General features: G+C 39.1%; 1 protein-coding gene across 1 annotated transcript in view; it reads left to right on the top strand.

Moving 5' to 3' along the window:
• SYNE1 (spectrin repeat containing nuclear envelope protein 1) overlaps nt 1-12,643 on the top strand; it is a 291,206-nt gene that overhangs the window by 132,927 nt on the left and 145,636 nt on the right. Inside the window, exons 51-57 of the mRNA XM_062490036.1 lie at nt 617-908; nt 1,611-1,783; nt 3,200-3,509; nt 5,302-5,466; nt 6,871-7,227; nt 10,616-10,752; nt 11,685-11,862. Of these exons, the coding sequence (XP_062346020.1) occupies nt 617-908; nt 1,611-1,783; nt 3,200-3,509; nt 5,302-5,466; nt 6,871-7,227; nt 10,616-10,752; nt 11,685-11,862 (1,612 nt within the window). The remainder of the gene's footprint in view (nt 1-616; nt 909-1,610; nt 1,784-3,199; nt 3,510-5,301; nt 5,467-6,870; nt 7,228-10,615; nt 10,753-11,684; nt 11,863-12,643) is intronic.

Below are 12,643 nucleotides of genomic sequence, written 5' to 3'. Positions count from 1 at the left end.
AGTAGTCAGTTGTCCAGAGTCTCACAGCATCTTAAAAAGAATCACCAATCACTCCTATGGCCTTGAAACTGATGTGAGACATTTTGGTCTGATGTAAATTCCCTTTAGTCAGCAGGTATCAGGAAGGGTGATCAAGTATATTGGGATAACAGAGGCTGTATAAACCCAGTTTTAATCCCTTTTACTGACCCTTGTACTGAATCTTGGTCATTGTCTAGTCCTGGACAAATGACCTTTCCATCATGCTTTCCTACCTGTTCAAGATTACAAACTTCTTAGAAGGTACAGAAGTGTAGCAGTTCATATAGAAATGGAAAGTTTGACTGCTGAAAAGAAAACTAACATAGCTTCTAATTTAAATGTTTGACACAAAAATTTTAGTGTGATCTTTCTGAGCACCAAAATTCTGCAAAAAGTGGCACTAAACACAAGAAAAGATATAAATTAGTACATGCTGCTTATATTCTTTCAGTGCCTCCTAACTATTTTTTTCAGTTAGCTGTGAACTCTTATCAGTGGTGGAACTAAGTGTTATGCCAGCAGCCTTTGTAATCTCTGGCAGTGGCTGTAATACTTCATGCTTTCTGAAACTTTTAGTCTCATCATTTTCTTTCAGGGATTCTTTTGATCAGCTCTCTCAAATGGCACAGACTTTAAATGAAGAAGGCCATGGTGCTGGGAGGGAAGTACGTCTGGCTTCTCAACATCTCACCAATTATCAAAACATGGTCAAAAGTGTCAAGGAGAAGCTGAGGACATGTCAGCTTGCACTCCAAGAGCATCTCACTTTTGAGGAGGCATTGCAGAGTATGTGGTCATGGGTGAAAGAGGTTCAAGACAAATTGGCATCATCGCAGAGCACTCTTGGAAGCAAAGCCACCCTGGAAAGACGACTGACACAAATTCAGGTAAAGAAGGATACAACTAGATATTGCACATCAAGATTAATATTGGGTTTGGGTCGTTTCAGTGGGAAAGGTATATTTTTGTAATTTATTCTTTCAACAGTTGTGAAGAAGAGGATCAGAATTTAAGGTTATCTTGGCAAATTGGGATGGGAGGTAGAAAAAAACAGGGTGAAGTTTAAGGGAAACAAATGTATTACATTTCATAAGAAATAATGAACTATGAAAATGTGTATTCAGGTCCCAGAAAGCTTTCTAATAAAGGTGAGGCCTTTGAATAATTGGCAGGGTCTCTCTGTCATGGCCGTGGTGTGTGTGTCATGGGAGTCTTCAGGAAGAGGTTAGATAAACATCTAATAGGAAGGTCATTAAGAGATCTGACGTGAGCTTTCCTGAGGGTTCCTTCTAGCTATGAGGTGCTGTCTTACTGTGCAGTGCTTGACCTACTCAGTATCTGCTGCAATGTGAGCAGGATTTTAGGTTGACCAATGCAGTGAAAACCCTATATAGCTGTGGTGAAAACTGCTGGATCACTTGAATGTAGCAAGGTACAGGCCCTTAGAAGAAAAGGTGCCTAGGAATTCTACTGAATATGACAGTTAAGAATGGATGAGCTCAGAGAAGATGGTGTTCACTGCTGAAAGAATGACAGCTCTCATTTCTCATCAGGTTACATTTGATATTTTGACCTGTTTTGCCTCACAGGACATCCTCTTACTCAAAGGTGATGGTGAGGTTAAGCTGAACATGGCCATTGGCAAAGGAGAGCAAGCACTTAAAAGCAGCAATGAGGAGGGACAAAAAGTGATACAAACTGAGCTCCAGACACTGAAGGATGTATGGAATGACATCATCAGTACCTCAGTGAACTGGCAGAGGTAAGAACCCCTGGGAAACACAGGTCAGACCCTGCCATCTTTGCTTATGGAGGATGGTACCTTACAGCATGTAGGAGTACATTCATTTATTACTGGTATGTGAGAGGAAATTTGCATTATCAGAGAGAACCAAAATTGCCTGGAAAAAATACGCCCTTCTATTAAAAAAAAAAAGAAAAAAAAATTAATTGTCCCTATCAGATGAATCAAATTTCATATAAGATGGTACTTAACAGTAATTTCAAAAGTCATAAAAATCATACAAACTCATACAGAGAAAAATCTAGAAAAATCACTTTCTGAGTTTTGGAGCCTTTTTTTGGGCAGGACCAAGAACATGTGAAAGATATTTATCTACCTTTTCCATCCATAACCCAGGGAAGGTTTCTCAATTCTGTTTTTCATATTTTTTTAATCTAAAAAAAATCCTAATATCATTTCCAAATGATCTTTATTGCATATTAAGCTGATTTCATCTCATCTTGATCTGTGGAAAAGGAAGGGCTCTTTTAATTGCCTGTATGAGATAATTTTGTGTATTTGAAGGCATCCATCATTTCTGTTGTAGACAGACTGATGTTTCTCAATTTCTCTGTGGACTTTCTGGGACTCTTTATCACACCTGTTTCTTTTTCAAGAGATTGAAGACTATTGCTTGTCTACATTTTTCTTAGAATATAATGACTGAAAGTGGTGCCATTTTCTTAGTTGCACCAAAATTGTAATGTAATTATATGTAGAAAGTTATAGTGGGCTGTCTTTATGATGTCTCTCAAATTTCACACAATTTTTATCATAAATTATTATTAAGATTAGGTAAGACCATGGCATTTTGAGTTAAATTCTTACCGCACCTTTCTCAATCTTAAGCCCAGTGGAATGAGAATTACATTCCTCAATATGAATCCCAGAGAAGTATAGTGATCTACTAGCAAAAGCAAGGGAATATTTCTTATAAGTTGTAAATGAGACTATAGGTAATGGGTTTCTTCTTTCAAAGCTTGCCAGAATATCTCTTAATTGACAGCAATCTCATAGGCTGCTGCATATTTTATTACTCTGATCATAAAGAACTCTAGTAATGTTCCATATTTTACTTTGCTGAACAGACACTGAAATGTGTTTTTCATTAGTCTGAGGGAGATAGATTGCTCATGTAACCTGTAATAGGGAAGCAGCTATGTTGGTTTTACAAACGGGCCCAAAAGCCACAGGAATTCAAAAATTACTTGGATGCAAGTTAATATAGGAAACAAAAACAAGATGGACAAGAAAAAGTAAATTCTAAACCTATTGTGCATGGCCATAGACAGTGTAACAATTAAGGTATAAGCAGAACCTTTCCCACCCCCCACTCCCACAAACTGTTTAAAAGTTCTCAAGTTCTCATCTTCACTTTGTTTCTTTTAATGTAAGCTTCCTAGATTCTGTCATTAGCAAGTGGAATGACTATCTGGAAAGGAAAAACCAGCTGGAACAGTGGTTGGAGAATTTGGATCATGAAGTGGAACAGCCTTTAGAACCACAGACTGGTCTGAAGGAGAAGTTTGCTCAGCTGGACCACTTCCAGGCTATTGTTTCTGAGATAGAGGATCACTCGGGTGATTTACAGCAGCTCTTTGAAAAAGCTATGGAACTACACGAAAAAACAGGGGATGATTCCTTTGGAGATGCAGCTCAAGAAGAACTAAAAACCCAGTTTAATGACATCACAACTGTAGCCAAGGTAAGATAAATATCTCTATTTCAAAGAAGTAAAATGTTTAGACATTATATATAGCTAAAAATTCTGGGTTTTGTATTTTTAGTAACTAACTGATTGCCTAAGTGATTGACTGTGAACAATCTTTCCTCTGGTATAGTTCAGTCTAATAAAAACATTGAATACAGTTTACTAAAATTTAATGGAATGCAAAAATGGTATTGAGAGTTGAAATTGATAGGATGATGATTTTGGAAAAGTGAAGGCCATATATTTTGTTCATAGTTTCTTATATACACAACAGTATTTCTGATATTCTGACACATTTATTATAATCTAATTATTTTCATTCATTCCTAGCATTTTTTTTTTTTTTTACCTAGAGAGGAAAGAATAAAATGCCTACCTGAGCAGGAAACATTGTCAACAAGAGAAATCGTATTGTCAAAAAGATACATGCCCATATTTTGTGGTGTTTCAAGCCACTAATAACTGCACATGCAATACAGATGTTCTCTTTGGTTTCTAAGGAGCAACATGTGAGCTCACTGAGACCTTCTGCCAACCAGATTATGAGAGTGAAACACCTTACCTCCACGTTTCCCTTGTACTGGTGCTACATTTTGGTGTGAGCAGTAAACACAGGGATGCATGATTTCCTTTCACAGGAGTCTTCTGCTACCCTAGGAGGCTGTTTTGATTAGAGTCAGGTGCATGTGGACATTTTCTTATCCTGTTGCTGCATAAAATGCATTAAAGTATAAAAAATGAGGATTTACTTTAGGTCTTCTTTGTTTAGCTAGTAACTATCTGTTGTCTAGTTGACAGTGACACATTCTGAGAGATTATGATGAATATTTTCAGAGGGAACAGCAGGTCCTGCTAATCTAACTTATTTTTTAATAGTATCTGTTGAATGTTGAGTTACTCAACCTTTAAAATAACTGAGTTTAATTTGTAGGTGGTTTAGTTTGTAACTGGCTTCAAGACACTTCAATCTAGATTAGAGTATCTACACAGGGGTAAAAATCTATTTGATTAGCTCATTTCAGTTTTGGTTAGTTTTGATAAATACTCATTAGTGTTATCCCAAAAGAATATAGCAACAAGTTTACTCAGTCAGACCAAAGGCAAATCTCAACCACTGTACTCTTTCACTGTGTCACACTAAGATAAACTGACCCACTCTAAGCTTACATTAAAAAGCTAAAATGGAGCCAGGAAGCAGCTGCATGTCTGTGTCAGAGAAAGCATCTTCCAGGACTGCAGGGTAGGTGGCTGGGGACTGCCACCATTTGTGATGTGATGTGATATGATGTGTCTCAGCACCATAAGATCATTTTGGACTTCTGGACAGCTGAAGTTTTTGTTAGTGGTCTTCCTATGGGACATCTCCATGACTATGCTTAGCATCTGTAGAGACTTGGTGCTTCTGAGAGCTGTGTTTCTGACAACAATGCTGCATCCTGGGGGTGCTCATGGGTGATCTGCATGACACTCCCAGGGGTGTATTGGGAAAAGCATGCCAGGGTGACATAGCTGCAGCACTGATATCTACTAAACCATACATTAGACTGTGTTAAAGTATATTTTTGCATATATTTTCAGAAGGCTTCTGCTCCAGCAGAAAATCCTTGTCCAGACCAACCCAAGTCAAACCTTTCATACTGTAGCACTCTGTTCTCATGCCACAAGCTATACCGTATCCACTATTCAAACGCATGCTGTGGAGTCAAATCAGCACTGCATGCTTAAAGGCAGCATAGTATTTAAGTACTTTATTGTTCTTTTTTTTTTTTTTTAATCTGATTGATAGGAGAAAATGAGGAAAGTGGAAGATATCGTGAAAGATCATTTGCTTTATCTGGATGCTGTGCATGAATTCACAGACTGGCTTCATTCTGCAAAGGAAGAGCTTCACCGCTGGTCAGATGTATCTGGAGACACACCAACTATACAGAAAAAGCTGGCTAAAATCAATGTAAGTGAGCATTCAGGATTTCTTTTGCAATTAAGACCCTATGCTTAAAAAAAACCCAAAAAACCCAGTCAAACAGTTGTGTGGTCTTGGTTTGTTTTTTTTTTTTTTTTAAACAGTGATTTTATTTCAGTGCAAGCTTTCCAAGCTGTGCTTTGTTTTTGACTCCCTTCTCATATTAGCAGATGGAGTAAAAGTATAATAAGACTTAAGTCAACCACGGCACACATGGAAACAATTTGCAAGAGCGGAAGCCCAGTGGCATCACAGAAGAATGTGGCTTAGCTGATTAATGAATACTTCTCTTTCCTCATCCCCAAATATGCTTTCTCCATGAGCAGAATTGTCTATATCAGAGATAACCTTTCCTGCTTTGCTTGAAATGGATATGTGTAAAGCAGCACAAGGATTGTTCTCAAATACAGTATAAATATGTGAGTTGCCTCCCTGTGTATACTCTCATTAGCCTGACACCTATTCTTATACATCTGATTGCTTAAGAAATTTGCATATTCCTGAATGCAACACTAAATCAGGCTACATGTTTTGACCATGCCTGGTGTTTACGTTCAGATATCCATGCCAGCAGCATTTTACTCTGCTCCTAAATATGACAGTGTGGCACAGTGAACTTGAATGCTAGATGAAGATTTAGAATCCCCAAGATCAGATTACAGATTTTTTTGTACATTGTGGGGTAATTTTCAGTCTCCTTTGTGCTCAAACTCCTGATCTGTAAAACGGGAAAAGGAGGAGTTAGCAGCGTCTAGTTCGTAAGATGAACAAGAGAAGGAATAACGTGACTGTAGTGTGCAGTGTTTGGGATTGTATTTATACATTCTCCAGTTTCCTAAACTGAAAACTCCCAAGATTCCCTTGTATGAGATGCGTGAGATTGAAATGAAGATGTCATAGAAAGAATTTAGCTCCGAAAACAAAACCAAAAGCATATACTCAAAAAAAATGTTCAGCCAGTTCTGGTACTTCACAGGTCACAAGCAGGCTGAAACCTACAGTTGTGTTTCTGCGACTGCTGCGAGCAGCTACACACCAGCATTTCTTACACAAAAGATCACAACAAAGTCTTTATGTTCCGCATCTCAACCTAAACAGTATTTTTCGTATCTAAAGCACGTTCACTCTTCCCTTCCCTCCAAAGCTGAAGACAGTTTCAGAACTGCTGTTTAATGCCCGCAAGGGCCGCACGCTGTTGACTGGGTTTTTACTGCCGGCGGTTCCCAGCCCTGCCGTCAGGGAGCCGCGGTTCGGGGCGGTGGGGGGCGCTGGGGACGGGACGGGACGGGACGGGACGGGACGGGACGGGACGAGCCCCCCGGGCGGGCCCCGCCGCCCGCGGCGGTGGCGATGTGGCGGCCCCCGGGTTACCATGGCAATGTCGCCCCGCAGGAGCTGGTGGAGTCCCGGCAGAGCGGCGCGGGCCGGCTGAGCCGAGTGGAGGCGCTGGCTCCGGCCGCCAGGCGCGGCACGACGGCGGGAGGGTGCCAGCTGCTGGCGGCCGAGATGCAGGCGCTGCAGGCGGACTGGCGGCAGTGGGAGGAGAGCGCCCGCCGCAGCCAGGGCGGCCTGCGGGACCTGCTCAGCCAGATGGCCCTGTCGGAGCGGGAGTTCGCGTCGCAGGCCGGGCGGCTGGAGGAGGCTGTGCAGCGGCTCGGAGGGCAGCTGTCCGCCTGGGCACAGGGGCTGGCCCCCGCCGACAGCCGCAGCACGGACGCCGAGGTGGTGGAGAGCTGGCGCAAGGAGAAAGTAAGGGCATGTCTCTTTTCCTAGCAGCATTTCCGCTGTCCGTGTGTGGTCACCGCGGGCAGGAAACTTCCGCCAAGCGGGACTGTCGCGTACGTCATGAAATCAATACTTGGGGAAAGCTGTTTCTGCGAAACCCCGACTTTGCAAAGTCTCTGTGTTACTGTGATCGCAGCGAGCGGTGTTGGCAGAACACGTCCCGCCCCTTGGCCTCTGCCGTCCCAGGCTCAGCAAGCGCTGTGCCTGGGTTTTAGGTATTAAACCCAGGGCTTGTCCCTGGGAGGAAGCCAAGGAGCTGGCACGCCGGCTCTGGGCTGCGCTTCCAAGTTGCTCAGTGGTTCGAGCCAGGGTAGCGTTTGATGGAGGAAATGTGAATCTTTTCCTAAAAGCCCAGTAAGCAACTGGAGCCATTACAATTTGTCAGGAATGTATTTGGCTTTCACTTTCCTTTTCTTAAAACGTTCTGTACGCTATGCACGTTGAGATCTTGTCCAATATTTAAAGAAGTTAATCTGGAAACTGGTCTCATTGCTAATTGCTTTGCTTTGGAATGCAGTAGAATTTAGAGAAATAGAGGTTGTTCCTGTTCCTGATTGTCTCCTAGCAAAAAAATCCCCATGTGTATATCACGACTCCTCCGTGTGAAATATATACACATATTTGCAACAATCAAGATACAGGTTTGTAAGTATTTCAGACACAATGAACCACAGATGTTGATGAAAGATACAGAGTATTCAATTTCTCTTTCAGTGTAGCGATGTAGTAAAGCAGTTTCAGTAGAGGGAGAGGTGTGTACCTGCCTACTTTCTGCCCCCTTGACTGAAGTCATGTTCACAAAAACCCCAGGACACCTTTTCTTTGAACTGAGATTATTAATCTCTTTCTGCAGGGTCTGTGCCAAGTTATTTCTGTGGCTTCCTCTTTCACAGAATTCCTTGCATGGATTTATGATACCTGCTTGCTTGAGTGCCATTGTGTGTCTGTAGGAGTAACAAAGAGGGCATTAAGATGAAGCAAATAATTGTACAAATATGCAAAGTGTACCATATATGTGTGTTCTTAAAAAGGAAAGGAAGACATGGGATTGTTATCAACACACCAGGCATTTTCTATTTTATAAATGGAGAAGTATTAAATTCAAAGGATATTGCTTTTATTAGTAGTATATATAATAGGTATGTACTGTAGCTCTATGTAAGAACACTTTATTGAGATTAGACAGTTGTAAACTTTATCTAATGAGGAAGAAGCAGAAGCATTTCATGAGGTAACTATGCATAGCCCCACTGTGTAATTTTATTTATAGTTAGAGGAAATGTGACAGTAATCTTCCCATTTTTTGGACCCCAGGGAAAGGCCCTATTGTGAATGCAAAAGAGCACTGCAGTTTCCATTTCTATTGTCTCACAGTGATTCTGTTGCCATGTTAGCCAAGGCCACAAATTGAAAATGCATTTCCAAATTCGCAGAACTAGCAAGATCATTCTGCTACTCTGTTATACTGAAGCTCTGTTCCCTAAGGTATGTGCAGCATTAGAGCAACAATTTTGAGTTTGGAATTCAGCAAATAATTTTTGTAATTGTCAGGTTCAATATTAAATCCAACTGGCTGCAACAGTAATATCACTCTATGGAAAAATGCCATAGTTAAATTTACCCTGCTTTGCAAGTTATTGCTCCTGTTTGTTAGTAGGCTATGCCTAAGGCTGTATGTAATCAGAATAACCTCTTAGTAGTTTTTGAGGTAGGTTATTTGAAACTGAAAAAAATGTATTGAAAACAGGCAGTTCTAACCTTGTATTAGTCTTAAAAGATGCTTTCTTTATATTAAAAATGAAAAAAAAAAGGCTGTTAGCAATTCATTATGGTGATTCCTGCCCTTGGCAATTTGTGACATCCTGTGTTTAGGTAATGTCCATTGTCGTGTTATTTGTAATGCTTTCCAAAAGAATGGTTTCAGTAGTTTAACATAAAGTAACATAAGCAAAAAGTAGTTTAGGGTTTTTATTTTTTTTTCTAAGCGTTATTGCTCTTATATAATTACTTAGTTCAAATGCTACTTTATATGGCATTGAAGCAAGTGACTATTTCAAGTATCTGTTAATCATGATTGAAGAGATTTCTAGTGTATGAATGGCTCAAAGAAGATAGTCTGTAATATGATAATGAATAATGTAAATCAGGTGAGTCCTGAAAATCTGCTGCAGCAAAATATCATTTGTACTTTTCCTGAACATTCAGTTTTGTGCTGAACTCTTCACCATGTATATTTTCAATAATCCTCTTTTTTTCTTCTGAATATGTATGTATACTTACATATAAACACATACATACACACATACGCATACATATACATATACACATACATATACACATACACATACACATACATATACATATACATATACATATACATATACATATACATATACATATCTTCAGAAATGTGTTTTGGGGGCATCCTTTTCTCCCACTTCCAGGTCTCTGTTCAAATCTATCTTCACCTTCATATGATTTGTTTCTCAAGTTTATATTGTAAATTTCTTCCAGACTGGCACTTTAGCCAACTATTCTATACATGCCAAATGTTCTGGTCTGCCTGCACTGCAGAACCTCTGCTGTTAGTCTCAGAGGAATGTCTGAAGAATTTAGTTCCTAGTGAGGCAAGGAGCCAAGTCTGCACTGCTCATTATGCTGGAGTAGCTGGCAGAATTCTGCAGTGGAGATGCTGTGGGTATCATCAAGCACCGTTTTTGTTGGAGTACTTCACACCTCTCCTTGTGACAAAAGCTGAGCCCACAAAATATCTTTTGTTGTTGTTGTTGGCCTAGCTGTCTCCTAAGGCAAGACCCTTCCAGGCATCAATGACAGGCAGTAACCCAGTTACTTTCACAGGATTGTGAGCAGCTGTACTTTTTAATTATGAAGTCATCTGTGAAAAGAGTTGAAGCTGTTAAAAAGCTTTGTGCATAAATTAACTTTCTGGATACAGCTAAAAAAATTTTAATTTAACCTGTTAAACTCAAGTCAACAGGATATATATATATATATATATATGCACATATAATTTGCTGTTCTCTAAATGTATGCAACTTTTATATATGTGTACAGCTAATTGACAATACTATTGCTCATTTATTAGAATGAAATTTATATCTTAAAATGAGCTTCAAGAACATTTTGAGCTAATGAAGTTGAGGCATCCAAAAATTTGGTCTCTAGAAGCTCATAATTTCAAATAAGGTACTGTAGACTTGACTGCTAAAATATTCTTGAAAGTAAGCATATAGAGCATTAATTCATTTAAATTTTGATAAACTTCTATTAAAAAGTTGTGGGATTTTTTATATTTACTCACCAATATTTTTCATTTATCTTGTTTTAACAGGAAACATTGGATGCTCTAGTAAAGTCTGAACAAATGACAGATGAGATCAAAACTCAGTTAAATGATCTTTGTAGATTTTCCAGGGATTTAAGTACTCATTCTTCAAAAGTTTCAGGGTTGATTAAGGAGTATAACAGGTACGCATTCATCTTGTTTAGACTTAATCTCTTGTGTGCATGGGGGGGTGGGGGATGAGCTGTCTTTTAAGGAAGCATTAATTAGAATTTTAGAACTAGAGACAGACATATGCAATAGTTAGAATCATTATTTTGATTTTGGTGTCAACTAAAGTTATACAAAGTAGTAATTTAATTTTTGGGTTTTCTTTCTTAAAGCCAGGATACACCACTAAACTCAGCTGAAACTAAGTATACATCTGTACCTGATATATTACAGGAGTCCTTGTAAAAACGTGAGGTAGAAGTATGTCTTATTTGTCTGAAGGAGAATGAGCTATACCAGCTAGTTCAGTTTTCTTGATTTTTGTCCTTCAGATTATTCTTCTTGATAAAGGAGCTAGCTAGGGAAGGTAGCATTTGCTTGCTTTCTTGCTTTCTCTCAATTCACTCTGATTTACTTTGGAGTGTGACACCTGCATTTCAGACAGAAGGTTCTACTGTTTCTTGCAGGAGATTACTGCTTCTGGTTTCTGTACCTGCAGAAGGATGTGATGGCTCAGATTGATCCTTTATGACCTTATAGATTTAATAGAGTCACAGAAGTTAAAATTTTATTCACTGTAGTCCTGCACCTTCTCCCTAGAGAGAGAAAGAGGCTTGCTGAATACATTGATGCTTAGGTGCACTGAGTCACTCTCTGGAAACACTTGTACCTGTCATATCTGTGACAGCTATGTCCCAATTTTACATGCTTCACTTTTGAGAGCTGAAAGCTTCTAATGGATTTCCTGGTGCCTCAGTTAACTGCATAAATTTGGTAGGAGGAATCCAGGTTAACCTACCTTTATCACTGTGTTTCAGAGAACAAAATAATAGCATTGTCACCTAACAGAGTCCTGCCTTTCCTCCCTCCCTCGCTTCTTTCTTTTTCCCTGATGTGATGAACCCAGCCTCTTCCTGCAAGCTTCGAAAGGATGTCAGAGCAAAGAGCAGATCTTGCAGCAAAGATTTCGGACAGCTTTCAGGGATTTTCAGCAGTGGCTGGTCAATGCAAGAGTCACCATTGCCAAATGCTTTGACATTCCTCAGAACATCAGTGAAGCTTCAGCAAGTCTGCAGAAAATACAGGTAACTTTATAGCAGTCAAATACTAGTCTAAGGGAGGCAGTCAATTTAATGTACAACTCAGATTAATTTATTTGATTAATTACTGCTTTTGTTAATGTTGTTACTGTTAACACTAAAGGTGACTCATTGCAAAGAAATAAACACTTCTTGGTTTTGTATTTTGTTTGGCTACAGTTTGTAAGTAGCTAGGTTACATAATAGTTTTCCTTGTCTGTTTCTTTTTAACAACGGGAAAAAATGTGTTTTAGGTGGGAGAAAAATCAGAAATGGTGGGTGTAAAATCAGAATGATACCAGAATTGAGTTGTAATACCTGGAGTTATTACACAATTATGTGCCTATTTTTCGTCATGTATGAAAGTGGAGCCCTTTATGGTACAAGAGCAGAGTTAAATTGTATCTGCATAAGCAGGCATTTAAAAAGAATATTTCTGACTTAAAACTAAAATAAACCCAAAGTTCCGTGGAAAGGAATGATGGTTGAAAGTATATTTTAATGAATCAATTGGAAGAAATACTTTTATTAAGAAAATACAGCTATAATTTTAACTGAAAATAACAAAATGAGAATTATTTAATGAGGCTGTTATACCTTTCTCAGAAAACACCAAAAGCCAAATTACTTCTTCCTCATTTTGGTATATTCACTTTCAGCTGCTTAAACAGTTTACTTAAAAGCCCAAATAATGCAGTCTTGATATATCAAATATTTTACTGCACCATGTTAAGAATATCTTCAGAAGGGGGAAAAGTCCTGGTAATTTTTTACATTAAATATAAAT

Source organism: Cinclus cinclus, chromosome 3, assembly GCF_963662255.1.
Source record: "Cinclus cinclus chromosome 3, bCinCin1.1, whole genome shotgun sequence".
NCBI classification, from domain to species: Eukaryota; Metazoa; Chordata; class Aves; order Passeriformes; family Cinclidae; genus Cinclus; species Cinclus cinclus.
Note: the sequence above shows the minus strand (reverse complement) of the source record. Positions and strands in the feature narration are given on the sequence as shown.